At 47.7% G+C, this 13,384-nt stretch overlaps 1 protein-coding gene and 1 non-coding gene across 6 annotated transcripts in view; both read left to right on the top strand.

Annotated features, from left to right (window-relative positions):
* Tmem241 (transmembrane protein 241) overlaps window positions 1-13,384 on the top strand; it is a 136,044-nt gene that overhangs the window by 29,211 nt on the left and 93,449 nt on the right. For 4 of the 5 annotated variants that reach the window (XM_031364973.1, XM_031364972.1, XM_031364969.1 and 1 more), the window contains one exon: window positions 7,311-7,388. The exons of the other annotated variant lie outside the window; for it this stretch is intronic. In XM_031364973.1, coding sequence (XP_031220833.1) covers window positions 7,311-7,388 — 78 coding nt within the window. The remainder of the gene's footprint in view (window positions 1-7,310; window positions 7,389-13,384) is intronic. 5 annotated transcript variants of the gene reach the window in all.
* On the top strand, window positions 4,767-4,892 carry LOC116087905. Its single transcript, XR_004117690.1, has one exon. It is a non-coding gene; the product is annotated as a small nucleolar RNA SNORA17 (small nucleolar RNA).

The following is a 13,384-nucleotide window of genomic DNA, read 5'->3' as shown; positions in this document are numbered from 1 at the left end:
ATTAATTCAGACAGACCAAAGGACAATACGACAAAGACACAAGAAAGAACAAACACCGAAAAACAGAGCGCGCTTGTTCTTAAAAATGAAACCAAAAAATCAAGTGGCGAAGAGCGACTTCGCACTTCCAATTCACAAACCTGATAACCAGAAGACAATGCTGGGTGACCGAAAGGGCCACACCCGCAATTGTCGTGCCACCCCGAGACGTCTCTCGGGGCTGTGGGGCGAGAAATCCGGGGCCCGTCAGCCCTTCTCAACACACCACCCAGAACTTCCAAAGACCGGTCGGACATACACTAAGGACGCAACACGCCAGGACGCAAGACAATCTCACAGAACAATTACAAGTGCTGGCCAGCTTACCTCTCCGTGCGTGGGTCGGGCCCTCCAGGCAGGCCTCGGATCTCGCTGGGGCCTCCAAATGAAGAGACCCAGATTCGGGCCTCTATCAGGCCGAGGCCGTGCACTGAAGGACGACGAGACCAGGCGTTCGGATGCAAGAGCAAAGAGGCTTTTATTTAGGGCTAAGGGTACCCGGGCGTCTGCTCTCAGGAGAGTGGCGCGCCAATGTACTCAGGTGCGGGGCTTTTATAGGTGCATGAGCAGGAAGCAGGCATACAGAAGCAGATGCATGGTTACAGGTCTCTGATTGGGTGATGTAAATTAGGCCAGGGTGACTCGGGGTTCAACCTGAGTTCTGTCAGGGCAGTCCCATTGTTCTTGAGATCTCGGAGCAGTCCCATTGTTCTTGAGTTCTGGGAAGGAGGATCTCAGGGCCGTCCCATTGTCTCGAGGCAATCTCATTGTTCTTGTTGATCTTGACAGATGGTGTTTTTGAAACATTTCACCCAGGTGTCAGACCACAAAGATCTTGTTTGGCCCCAAACCGGCCTGGGGAACTCTTGGTAATTTTCCAGCCTTGTTTAAGCGTGCATTTCGGGGAAGGGTCTCTGGGTTCGGGTCTTTCAGTTAAAGGGTGTGGGGTCAGCAGGAGACCCTCCCCCAAGCCACAGCTACTGTGAGTGTGCATGGTGAAGCATGTGCCTGGACTTTCCGTTGCCAGTCGTGATGACATACAGAGCTGCGCTTTCTTCAGGCCTGCCCGTCCGCCTTCCTACAGTGGGTGGGGTTACAGTAATGATGGCTTTCATGTCCTGGACTGCAGTCTTTGGACAACACAGTTCTAGTGACCATTGTAACTCTCATTGTAATTCACAGTGAGAAGTCTCAGCCAGACAAAAGTGCCTCAAAGCTGAGGGATAGGGCAGATGTTCAGGTTCTCTATAAATAGGTTTGCGTGTTGGCTAGTACAGTTGATTTGGCTGCTTCTGAACTGGAATAAAATGTGTGTTTTCTGGAGTAGGTAAGGTTGGGGGTGAGAGCCTAGAGCAGTGTTCCTCACCCTGTGTGTGGGACTTGACTGTAATAAACTTGGCTCAACCCAGAGAACACAGATTGACAATAGATCGTTGCAATAACATGAGGTTTTTGTTTTGTTTTGTTTTGTTTTGTTTTGTTTTGTTTTGTTTTTCGAGACAAGGTTTCTCTGTGTAGCCCTGGCTGTCCTGGAACTCACTCTGTAGACCAGGCTGGCCTCGAACTCAGAAATCCACCTGCCTCTGCCTCCCAAGTGCTGGGATTAAAGGCGTGCGCCACCACCGCCCGGCAACATGAGGTTTATTGATCCACATACGTGGGGTAGTCCACCCTCAAGTGGGGGGTGGGGGTGGTGGTGTCAACCCCGAACTCAGAAAGCACACACATCTTTTATACTTTACAGAGGGCAGATTTCTGCAACAGGGCTAGTTGTCTTACTCTGGTTGGTGGAACACAGGACAAAGGGTCTCATCAGGCATTGGTTGGCTTGCTCAGGGGGCTGTTCTTGGCTTAGTCAGCTAACTTCCCTATCCAGCTCTGCACCTGGCCTTGAAAAGTCTCTGGGAAGGGGCTGAGTAACTAGGTGGTAGGGGGATTGTCATCAGCAAGGTCAGGGTGACAGTTTGTGGTCTTTTTCGAAATTCACCACAGGAGGGGTTGGGGGATTCTTCTGAGAATTGCTAACCTTGTTTTCGTAGACCTTCACATCATTGCGACCACCAGTTATTTTTGTTTGGGCTTTACTTAGCTTAGTCAGAATGACCTGGTCATTCTGTCTCAACATTCTGATCACCAGAACTTTGTTTTCACAACATGTCCTTGGCCATCTCTGAAACAGAGCTTCTCAGTGTCTGAAGCTGCTGCTTGCTACTGTAAAACTTTGTTTCCACACTTCTTGCTGCTTACAAGAGCTGGAACCCCAGAACTTTGTTTCTATATTTCCAGAAACTTGTTTTTACAGCTTTATTTTTCACTTTATTACTTCAGACACCTTTAGGGGTGGAGTTGACCGACCCTTTCACAGGGTCAGATATCAGTTATCCTGCATATCAGATATTTACATTATGGTTGGTGAGTTGGCTGGTTTTTCTAGACAGGGTTTCTCTGTGTAGCCCTGGCTATCCTGGAACTCACTCTGAAAACCAGAATGGCCTCAAACTCAGAGATCCATCTGCTTCTGCCTCCTGAGTGCTGGGATTAAAGACATGGGCTACCACCACCTGGCACTTAATGATTCATAAGAGTAGCAAGATTTCAGTTATGAAGTAGCAATGAAAATAATTTCTTGGTTGGGGGTCACCACAACTTGAGACACTGTATTTAAGGGTCACAGATTAGGAAGGTTGAGGACCACGGAATTAGATGGCCCCCATAGGCTCATATGTTTGAATTAGTTCCTAATTCATGGAACTGTTTGGCAAGGTCTAGGTAGGAGGTGTGGCCTTGTTGGAGGAGGTAGAAGGTGTGTCACTGGAGTAGGTGGGCTTTGGGGTTTCAAAAGCCCACATCATTCCAGTTAGCTCTCTCTGCCTCATGAGTGTTGCCTCAAGTGGTGAGCTCACAGCTGGTGCTCCAGTGCCCTACCTGCCTGCCTCCTGCCATGTTCCCTGCTATGATGGTCATGACCCTAACCCTCTGAAACTGTAAGCAAGCCCTGCATAAACTCCTTCTTTATAAGATGCTGAGTTCATGGTGTCAGTAGAGCAGTCCTTCCGACACTGGCTGAGGAGCAGTGCGATCAGCTGCACCGTGCTCTTGCCACACTTCCTACCCTCTCATGATGGCTGCTGTCTCCTCAGAGCAAAGCCAAGTAATCCTCTCAAGCTGATTTTTGTCACAGCCGTAAGAAAAATAATAAGTACAGACGGTTTGCCCAAGGAATCAAGTCACCAGTGTAGCTCTTGAACCAGTGCCACTGCGTGGAGAGTGAGGCTTTTGCAGTATGATGCTGAGGAGGGATTATCAAAGGAGCGCACTATCTTAATATGGGTAGATCTTTCCCAGGTCATACAGTCTAACTGCTCAGTTGGAAACTAGCTCTCTAATGTTCCATAGCTTTTCACTAGGAAAAATGGCTTGAGGAATTCAGATTTAAAATTTAAGGAAGAATGAATGATACTCCTCTTAAAAACAGCATAAATCAGCCGGGCAGTGCTGGCGCATGCCTTTAATCCCAGCACTTGGGAGGCAGAGGCAGGTGGATTTCTGCGTTCGAGGCCAGACTGGTCTACAGAGTGAGTCCAGAACAGCCAGGGCTATACAGAGAAACCCTGTCTCGAAAAACAAAAAACAAAACAAAAAATTAGCATAAACCTTATTAGCGTTCACCCATTTAAATCTCAGTATTTTTATTGCTGCCAGGATTTCTTTCTTTCTTCCTTCCTTCCTTCCTTCCTTCCTTCCTTTCTTCCTTTTTTCCTTCCTTCCTTCCTTTCTTCCTTCCTCCCTCCCTCCCTCCCTCCCTCCCTTCCTTCCTTCCTTCCTTTCTCCCTTCTTTCCTTCCTTCCTTCTTTCCTCCCTTCCTTCCTTCCTTCCTTTCTTCCTTCCTTCCTTTCTAGCACAAATCTCACTCTGTAGCCCAGCTTGCCTGGAACTTACTCTAGCTCAGGCTATCCTTGAATTAGTGCTGATCCTCCTGCCTTAGATTCCTGCGTGCTAGAACCACAAGGATAAGCCATACAGCTGGTTGTAGAACTCGGACAGCTGTAGCCTTGTTGAACTTGGATAGCTACAGGCTCACTGGGGACCTTTGTGACCTGAATGTCACTATGAGCAACTTGCCTGGAAGCCCTGTGTCACCTCATCTGTGAGAACCGTAGCTACTCTGCTTCTAGACTTAGGAGGAGGCCCAAGAAAAGATGCACAGTTAGACAGTTTGACAGTGCTGAGCACACTGGCTGTCAAGGTGCATGCTTGTAATCGCAGCACTTAGTAGGCCCAGGCAAGATGATCTAGAGTTCAAAGCCAGCCTGGGCTGTATATCGAGATCCTGCCTCAAAAACTAAAAATCCTTGGGCAACTTGGATATGATTGCATAGCATATGCATATAATGCATATGGCATTATTATTATCATCATGTGGCATTACTCATGCACTATTCAGCTCTTATTCATGTGCTTTGAAGTCAGTTTTACACCTACGGACAGATCCTTTTTCAGATTCTGACCAGTCAGGCTAAGGGAGAGAAAACTGCCACAGTTTGTGACAACTAGACAATTAAGCCTCCTCAAGGCCCATAGTTCAGGTCTAAAGTTCTGAATTCTCAGTCCCAAACCTAATCTTATTTCTGGATTCATAGTCAAGAAGTTGAAAGCCATTGTTCTTCATTAACTAATCTAAAAAGCCACTTAAATTTTCTTAGCTTCCTGCCCCTAGAGGCATTGGCATTGCCCCTAGAGGTATGGCTGCCATGTCACATGTGCATCAGTAAGTGGCAGAGAGGGGACAGGCTATGTCTACACTCAGTGTTCTGACCTGTGAATAAGCCTGACATGATCACCAGTCTGGTGCCAGGGGAGGCCTGGAAGGATTCCCAGGATGGGGAGCAAGTTGGAGACTAGAAGAAGTCTACCTGCGATGATGGGCCCCAGGAAGGATGAGCCTGAGGCAGACAGCTCCTGCAAGGGGCCACTGGAGTGGGCCACCTGACCTGACCCCAGCCAGTCTGTACTATGCAGGCCCGGGAAGGACAGGAGGCAGACCATGCTCAAGGTGACCCCTGCCTGGTGCCACAATGCACAAGCGGGGCATAGCACTCCTGAGACCACTCCTGAGACGACCCCAGACACCCAGAGACCCTGGGTGCCTCTAATAGGAGCAAGTAAGTGAAAGAAAAATGGAAGAGAAAAAGAAACTGAGGATGCAGGCACAATGAAGAGGCAGAACTGGAGACCCAAGGGAAGTGAGGACCAGCCTGCTGTGAGTAGCTGGCAGGACCATGGTGGGCTCCTGCCGGGGCTGTATCTGGGCCAGTGCCCGGCAGCAGCAGGACTCTGTTACCACCAAAGGCCAGACAGAGACTCCTGACCTGGGCTACTGCCCAGGGACAGTTGATGTCTGAGGGCTGTGCAGAACTGGCCCCACCCCTCACTTGGGCATCATGGGAGAGCTGATCCTCAGGGTATGGGAACTGGAGAGCTGCCCCTGCTCCTAGGACTCAGGAGAGTAGGCACCCACATGTTGTGGAATTTGCAGGTGAGCCAGCACCAAGGATATGAACCTGGGAGACCTGGTCCTAGCATTCATCTCCCATGATGCACTGTGGAGGAAGGAGAGATACCCTCGTCCCCTCTTGCCCCTGACCTTGTGGTTATGAGACCAGAGAGCTGGCCTGGACCCGAACCTGCTGCAGCACTTGGGAGAGCAGGCTCTGCCCCTTACCTGGGAAGCACAGTAGAGCTGACCCTGGATGTGGGGGTTGCAGGTCAGCTGGCCCCAACAGCATGAGTATGGGAGAGCCAGCCCTGCCTCTTGTCTGCTATGCAATGATGGGCAAGGGAGCGATTCCCTTTCCTCCCTTTGGCCCCGAGGGCAGGAGAGCTGGCCCTGCCTCTTGTCTGCCGGGTAGTGGCATAGATGAGGGAGATATGCCCTCCTCCTCTCCCTCATCCCTCGCCATTTAAGGCAGGCAGGAGTGCTGGCCCCAGCATGATGAGAGTAGAACTGTCCCTGTCTCTAAGCTGCTGCAACACTCTGGAGAGCAGGCCCCGCACCTCACCTGAGCAGGGTAGAGCTGGCCCTGGATGGCTGCAAGTGAGCCAGCCCAGAGAGCAGGAGAGCCATTGGGCTGACCAGCTCAGATACCTCTCAGGCCCAGATCCAGGGAGTTGGATAGGCTCCACATCTTCCCCATGAGTGAACTGCTGGAGTGCATGGGGAGCCAGTCCTATAGATCCAGAACTACAAGGTTTCCCTGATACAGAGCCATAGCAGGCCGTCTGAGAGGAGTCCCGGTGAGGTTCCAGGACTGAGAGAGTAGCAGAAGTCAGAGACCTGGCACCAGAGCAGTGATTCATTGTGATGAACATTTGTAAGCAAAGAAATGTGGAAAAAAAAAAAAAGAGTGTACACACTGTGACATGCTCCAGATTCCACAACGAGTTTGGTTTTTTTTTTTTTTTTTCTATTTGGGGAAGGTGGCAAGGATGGAGGATGGGTACGAGGGGAGGGGAGAGGAGTGGATTGGGGTGCATGATGTGAAATTCACAAAGAACCAATACAGAGTTTAAAATTGTTCTTAGCTCGATGATCAGCTTCTTAACAGCCTTCACACCTCCTTTCACTTGTCACTTGGTTAGAGCCGCCCACACCCCTGTGTTTTCATTCATTTAGCATTAAGCTCTCAGTAAGGCTTGCTCTTCCCTGGCTGGGTTAGCTGTGTGTTGTAGTAGGCTCCACCTGAGCTCCTGCTGGCCGGGGACACACTCTCTACGGTGTTTCCCCCTTGCCTGTGGGATCAGCCTGACGTGGCATGGTGCATGATACACAGGAGGTGCTTATGACTGTGGATGAAACAACGCTGTAGGAGAGGAACCAAAATTAATACTTCAAGGCTAGAGAAATGACTCAGTGGTTCAGAACACTCGTCGCTCTTGGCAGGACCCAGGTTCAGTTCTGAGCCACCACATAGTGGCTGCTACCATCTGTAACTCCAGTTCCAGCGAATCCGATGCCGCCTTCTGTCCTCCATGGGCATTGCATGCACACGTGTGTAAACTTGCATCAGAGAAAGAACTCATACAGAATAAGTATGTAAATGTTGGAGGGAAAATGAACACTTCCGTAAAGTGCTAGGCTAGATGGGTCTTTGCGGGAGAAACCACGAATGCTGAATGCTCCCACACACCTTATTTTTAAACAAAAGGCAAGAATCATGTAGCTGTGAGATGGGAGGAGGTATTTTCATGCTTATTATTCTGTTTGCTTTCAGGCTGTTCCTGTGTTTTTCATTTTGCATAACGTAGCTGAAGTTCTCACCTGTGGGTACCAGAAGTGTGTCTGGAGAGAGGTAAGGGATCAAGTAAATGCTAGTTTTACGGACCCTGCTTTACACAGACCTGCCTTTTAACTCAGTGGCCTGTCCTAGTTAGCACGACTATTGTTGTGATGAAACTCCACAACCAAGAGCAACGGAAGGAGGGAAGGACTTACCTCTCATGTTCCATATAAAAGTTCATTTCAATAGCAGCGAAGGCAGCAAGTCAAGCAGGGTAGGAACTCAACCTGGAGGCAGGAGCTGATGCAGGGGCCTTGGAGGGGTGCTGCTTGCTGGCTTGCTCTCCATGGCTTGCTCAGCTTGCTTGCTTACCAAAAGAGCAAGGATCATCAGCCCAGGAGTGGCCTCACCCACAATGGGCCTCACCCCCCACCCCCAATCAATCACTAATTAAGAAAACGCCCTGTAGGCTTGCTTGCAGCCTGACCTTATGGAGGCATTTTCTCAGTTGAGGCTCCCTCCTTTCAGATGTAGGGGATGGGCCTGCAGGAAGCACTGATGGTTAGCTCAGGGTAGAGAAAAAAATGGAGCCTAAGATGGGGACCCTAGCTCAGGTGAGAAAGGCCACACACTGAAGCTGAAGAGACAGGAGTTCCCAAGCTCCTGGGTGTCCAGCCACTGCCAGAAACTGCATGGAGTCGGGATGAAGGGGGCCCGCGTGCCTGCGATGAGGCCAGGGTTGGGGGGGGGGAATGTCCAGGAGCACAGAGGGCCCCTCTGCAGGAAACTTAGGCGGTGGCTTTATAGGACAAAGGCTTTCCCCACTGCGGTGCTTGATGAGAGAGACAGTCCTTGCTTGTCCATACTGTTTATTCATTGTTCATTGTGGAAAATGGGTGCATACCACTTCCTCAGGGTGGACCAGAGATTAAATACCTTTTGCAGAAATGGTCCAGGAATGGATGCTTATTGGCTAAGCCCTCAGGGCCTCTATATACCTCATTAACATGGAGAACTCTGTTCTGGGCTATGTGACCATAGCTCATGTTCTTTATGTGGGGAGTGTGGTCACACGTTCCAGGCCAGGAATCTGGTCAGGAAGAGGTGACACACCTACTGTCCTCAGGTCTGAGGTGCTGGGGTTTCTGAACCCACCTTACCCTTACCAGGTTTCCTGGCATGGTCCACTGCCCCACAGGACATGACTCAAATGTATGTCCTTTTCACCGGTTTTCCAGTCAAGACTGTCTGACAGTGGTCACAGATTCAGGGAACCCAGCTTGCTTGGCGATGGGAAATGCAGCTGGACCCCAGCCCAGGAAAGCACCAGATGCTCAGGAGACAAAGAGGCCTTTGCTGTGGGAAAGCATTCCCACTTGCAGCTAATCTCAGTGGCACAAGGAGCACACAGCTGAGCTCCATACAGAGCGTGACCCTTTGCCCATTCTGCAGAGATCGGCTTTTCTTTCCAGGCCTAACGCTATTAGATACTCCTGGGTCTTTGAATGAGTGGAGCTCCAGTTAGGGATGCCTTTGTTGGAGCATCTTCCCAGGCAAGGAGACCAGAAGATGCGCAAGCAAGCTGTAATGAGAAGGTGTGCACAGGAGAAGCTAGACACAGGTAGGAGAATGGAGAAGAGAATAAAGTCAAGCTGGGCAGTGGTGGTGCACACCGTTAATCCCAGCACTTGGGAAGCAGAGACAGGCAGATTTCTGAGTTCAAGACCAGCCTGGTCTTCAGAGTGAGTTCCAGGACAGCCAGGGCTACACAGAGAAACCCTGTCTTGAAAAAACAAAACAAAACAAACAAACAAACAAAAGGATTAACATTGCAGGTTAAAAAACAGGAATAGTCTCATCAGAGATCTAAATTCCATTGAACAATATGGCACCACATGTATCATCATGTGATCGCCTTATCTCATCAATTCTAACACACGCTGCTCCCCCTAGCACCCAATTAACCGTCTAGATTTAGAGGCTCTTATGATCAGATACACTTTGCGTGATTTTCTTTCTTAGAATAAGTACATAAGGTAAAATTTTCTGCGGCATCGCTTTGTGTTGCTGAGATGGGGTTCACTATTGTAACACAGGCTGGCAGCAAATACTCCTGCTTTAGCCTCGTGAATGCTAGAGTTATAGAATTATAAAAGGGAATTACCAGTGCCTTCTCCTTTTTCACGTCTTCTTGTGTTTGGGCATCATCTTCTTTCTCCCTAGCTGGCTTCCTTTGACTCCCACTGCCCCAAAGCAGGGGCACGGGATGAGTGTCTTTATAACCCTAGGCGCGAGCCTCAGGGCTTCTGGTTATCCACTTTCTTCTCTGAGGTTTAGGTTCAGCTGCTCAGCTCTTGAGGGGCTAACTCATACCACTCACACTTTTAGCTATCAAGCGAGTAAAATTTTAGTCATAAAAAAAGGAAACCTTCTTTGGCTGGGGATAGCTCAGCTGGCAGCATCCTCACATGGCTTATATGTAGAGGTATGGACAGAAATGGCTTCTTTATTTAACAAGCCTTAGATACCCTTAAAACTCCTACTGCTGTCGCCGCTTCCATGCTGGGTGGAGCATGTGGGGGACAGACGCTTGGTGCTCATGTGTAGGTGGGATTTTTGTTTGTTTGTTTTTTCCTCCTAGCAGTTTGGCATTACAATCTTTTCTGGGTTTCTGCTTGTTTGCCTGTGTTTTTTTTTGTTTTGTTTTGTTTTTGTTTGAGTCAGGGTCTCATTTGCAGCCCTGGCATCTCATTATGTAGATCAAGGCTAGGCTTGGACTCACAGAGATCTTCCTGAGACTGTCTCCTGAGCACCCGGCCTTCAACTCTTGATCCTTGTGCTTCTGCCTCCAGAGTGCTGGAACCCCAGGTCTGTCCCACTAACAATGCCACAGCTACCTCCCAGGCCTTCAGTGGCAGCCTCTCTCATCTGAAGTCACCAGCCTTCAACTGCTGCTCCCTCTGCCAACATGTTGTTAACTTTCTCTTGAGAGAAGGCCTCACTTTGTAGCCCAGGCTAGCCTGGAACCCGAAATCCTGCTGCTTCTACCTACATGGCTGTGCCACCTCCATGGGGTATACTCTTAAAGCCACTTACATCTCACAGTTATGGCTGAGAGCTCGAAAGGATATATGCTCATGAAGAACACAGTTGCTCCCTCCTTCACACACTGCCAGATGTTTCTGTGAAGGCCAGTGAGGTGGCCCACTGTCTCCACCCTGTACAACCAAGCTTGATTCCTAGAACCCACGTGGTAGAAGAAGAAAACTGACTACCATAAGTTGTCCTTGGGGCTGCACATGCACACCCCCAACACTAATAATAAATGTAAAACCAAGTTGTGGTAAGGTTTGGCTTTGTCATTAAGTATACATTTTAATGGAGTAAATTCTAAAGAGTGAAACTGACCCCCTCATAGTACCATTCCCAGATTATGAGAATTCAGTTCTCTCTCTGTCTACCCCTCTGCCTTACACACACAGAGTTTGTCTAATTGTTGCATGTACCCGCCTTTGCTCTGGGAAGTGACCATGCTACTAGCCCACTCCCAGGTTTCCTTGAATCCTCAAATAAAAGACAGACACACGGTTGTCCAGTTTCAGCTCACCTTCTTGACACAACTGCTGGGCACTACTATGTCCAGCCTGGAAAAGCATGCCCTTAATAATATTTTTTGCTCCCACCTTCTCTAAACTTCTGTGGCTAGTCCCATCTAGCTCCTGTCAGACATCCCTGACCTGTAGTAGTGGCTACAGACCCCAGTTCCTCCTGAAATCTCACATGGCTGCTGGTTTCTTTTCCCTCCAAAGTGTGTCGAAACTTACTACTTACTCCTTCCTTTCATCTTTCCTTCCGCCTATGGGGACCTGGAAGTCCTGCCTGTACCTTTGCAGAGCAATTGGCCAGTGGCTTTTTTTTCTGACAAATTAAGAACCAATTGGGGACAGGACTTTAGCAGAACCACCCCTACAACTAATGGTGGCTTGTGTTTTGTTTTGTTTTGTTTTGTTTTTATGTATATTGTTTATACTCAATAGCAAACATTTTGTCAGGCCTACAGTTGAGATGTGGAGCTGCATTCATGGCTCTCACGGAACTCAGCGTTGAGTAGAGAAGAACTGACATTAATGTGTGGGATTTGATGCCCATAGGGTCATCTGTGGCTGGAACTGGCTGTGGTAGGACTGGTCACCACAAGAACGTCTTCCAGGGGGATAGATTTGAGTTGAGCCACATGGGATGTGTGGGATGGGTGTAAGGCAAAAACAGAAACTTCAGGTGGGAGGAGGAAGCAGCAGTTGAAGGCTGGTGACCTAAGGTCAGAGTGGCCCTCACTGGAGGACTGGCAGGCAGGCTGTAGCATTAACCCCTTCCCTGGTTTCCTTCTTGTCTTGGGTATCTATATAGGGTAATCCATGGTTGTTGACCCATAGCTATCCTGGGAATGTAGAGAACGCCCTTAGAATGGCACCCACAAAGGCTAAGCAATACTTGCAGTAAAATAGATAGTTCAGGGTGATTTTCTTTTCTTTCTTTTTTTTTTTTTTTAACTTTTATTGCATTATGATGAGAAAAGTTACATGATTTCAACTTATCTGAATTTCTTAACATTTAAAAACATATTTTAAGTAAATAGAATTAAATCACATTCTTGTTTCCCTTTTGTACCCCAACTCCTCCTAGAGACCCCCTTCAATACCTACAATATCTTTTTTGTCATATTCCTTAAAATTTATAAAATAGCATAACAATAAAAATGAGTATTATAAAAGTTGTTTGATATAAAACAACAATCAATTTAACAGTCTTATGTAGGTGCTCATCTACAGCAATAGTGAAAATACATTTCTCTCAATATAAATTTTAAATAACTCCAAACATATTAACTGTATATTTCAAAATTATACATCACTACTAGTATTTTCTTAAATGAACATAAATATATAAAGTCTTTTTGTTTGTTTGTTTTGTATTTAGTAGAGTTTAAAATCTTGGCTCTTACTGTGGTACAAGCCCAAAATAAGAACAATTTTTAGACATTAGATTTCATTGTAATAAGGCTGTACTTCAATGACTCTCACATCACCAAAGGCTTTTACCTCCGTCATAGCTAAGCTGAGAGTTGACAGTTCTTCTGTGCCAAGGAATGAATTGTAGGCATGATTTTTGGATACGGACTTCCTGCTATGGTCAAAACTATTTGACTTGAGTGAGTGACTTTATTCTCAGCCCACAGAGAACAGGTTACATTCATTTAAGAAATGGTGAGTGTATTAAGATGGTCTATCCATAAAGTCATTCACCAACTGTTTCAATGAACAATGAATGGTTCTGCTTGGAGGGTGGCACAGACATTAGGTGAGGGAAAGAATTTGGTTCATTAGCTGCGATAATTTGGAAAAGCATCCATCTCAGAGAAAGAGTAACTTATAAAGTCCTCTTCTTCAAACTTGATACAAACATCAAAGAGTTACAAACATCAAGCAAAGCATTCAGTCTCACTTTGTTGTTCTCTTACCAGCCACCTCCCTAGTTAATCGTCTATGTTTCTTTTGGGTATATAAATACTTTTGAAATATATAAGCTGTTCTGAAAACCATAGTATAGTGTAAAAAAATCCAGGGTGATTTTCGCCCCCATTATAATTTCTGTTGTTTCTTCCTCACTGTGTAGCCCAGGCTAGGCTTGACCTTGCAGTCCTGTCTCTGCCTCCCAAGGGCTGGGATTACAGGTGTCTGTTACTACACTCAGCCATTTCACACCCCAAGACCCTGAGCTACTATGGGGACTGCTTCCTTTTGGATTGAGGCCCTGAAATGGGGATGCCTTACAGTCAGGTGTCAGTCATTGTCAGGGTCCTGGGCGATCAGCTGTGTGATAAGCTTTGCTTATGTTCTAACTCTCTATCTCAGCCTCTCTAGTTAGAAGAGGCTGGGTGTAGAAAGATAGATCAGGGTGTGGTCACTCGTACTGTAATCCCAGCTCTCAGGAGGATGAGGCAGTGCCACGGACCGGGATTTCTCGCGGGGTCCCTGTTCCGCGGGACACGGGTTTCTGGCCAGGTGGGC

Source organism: Mastomys coucha, unplaced genomic scaffold, assembly GCF_008632895.1.
Source record: "Mastomys coucha isolate ucsf_1 unplaced genomic scaffold, UCSF_Mcou_1 pScaffold13, whole genome shotgun sequence".
In the NCBI taxonomy this organism is placed as follows: Eukaryota; Metazoa; Chordata; class Mammalia; order Rodentia; family Muridae; genus Mastomys; species Mastomys coucha.
Note: the sequence above shows the minus strand (reverse complement) of the source record. Positions and strands in the feature narration are given on the sequence as shown.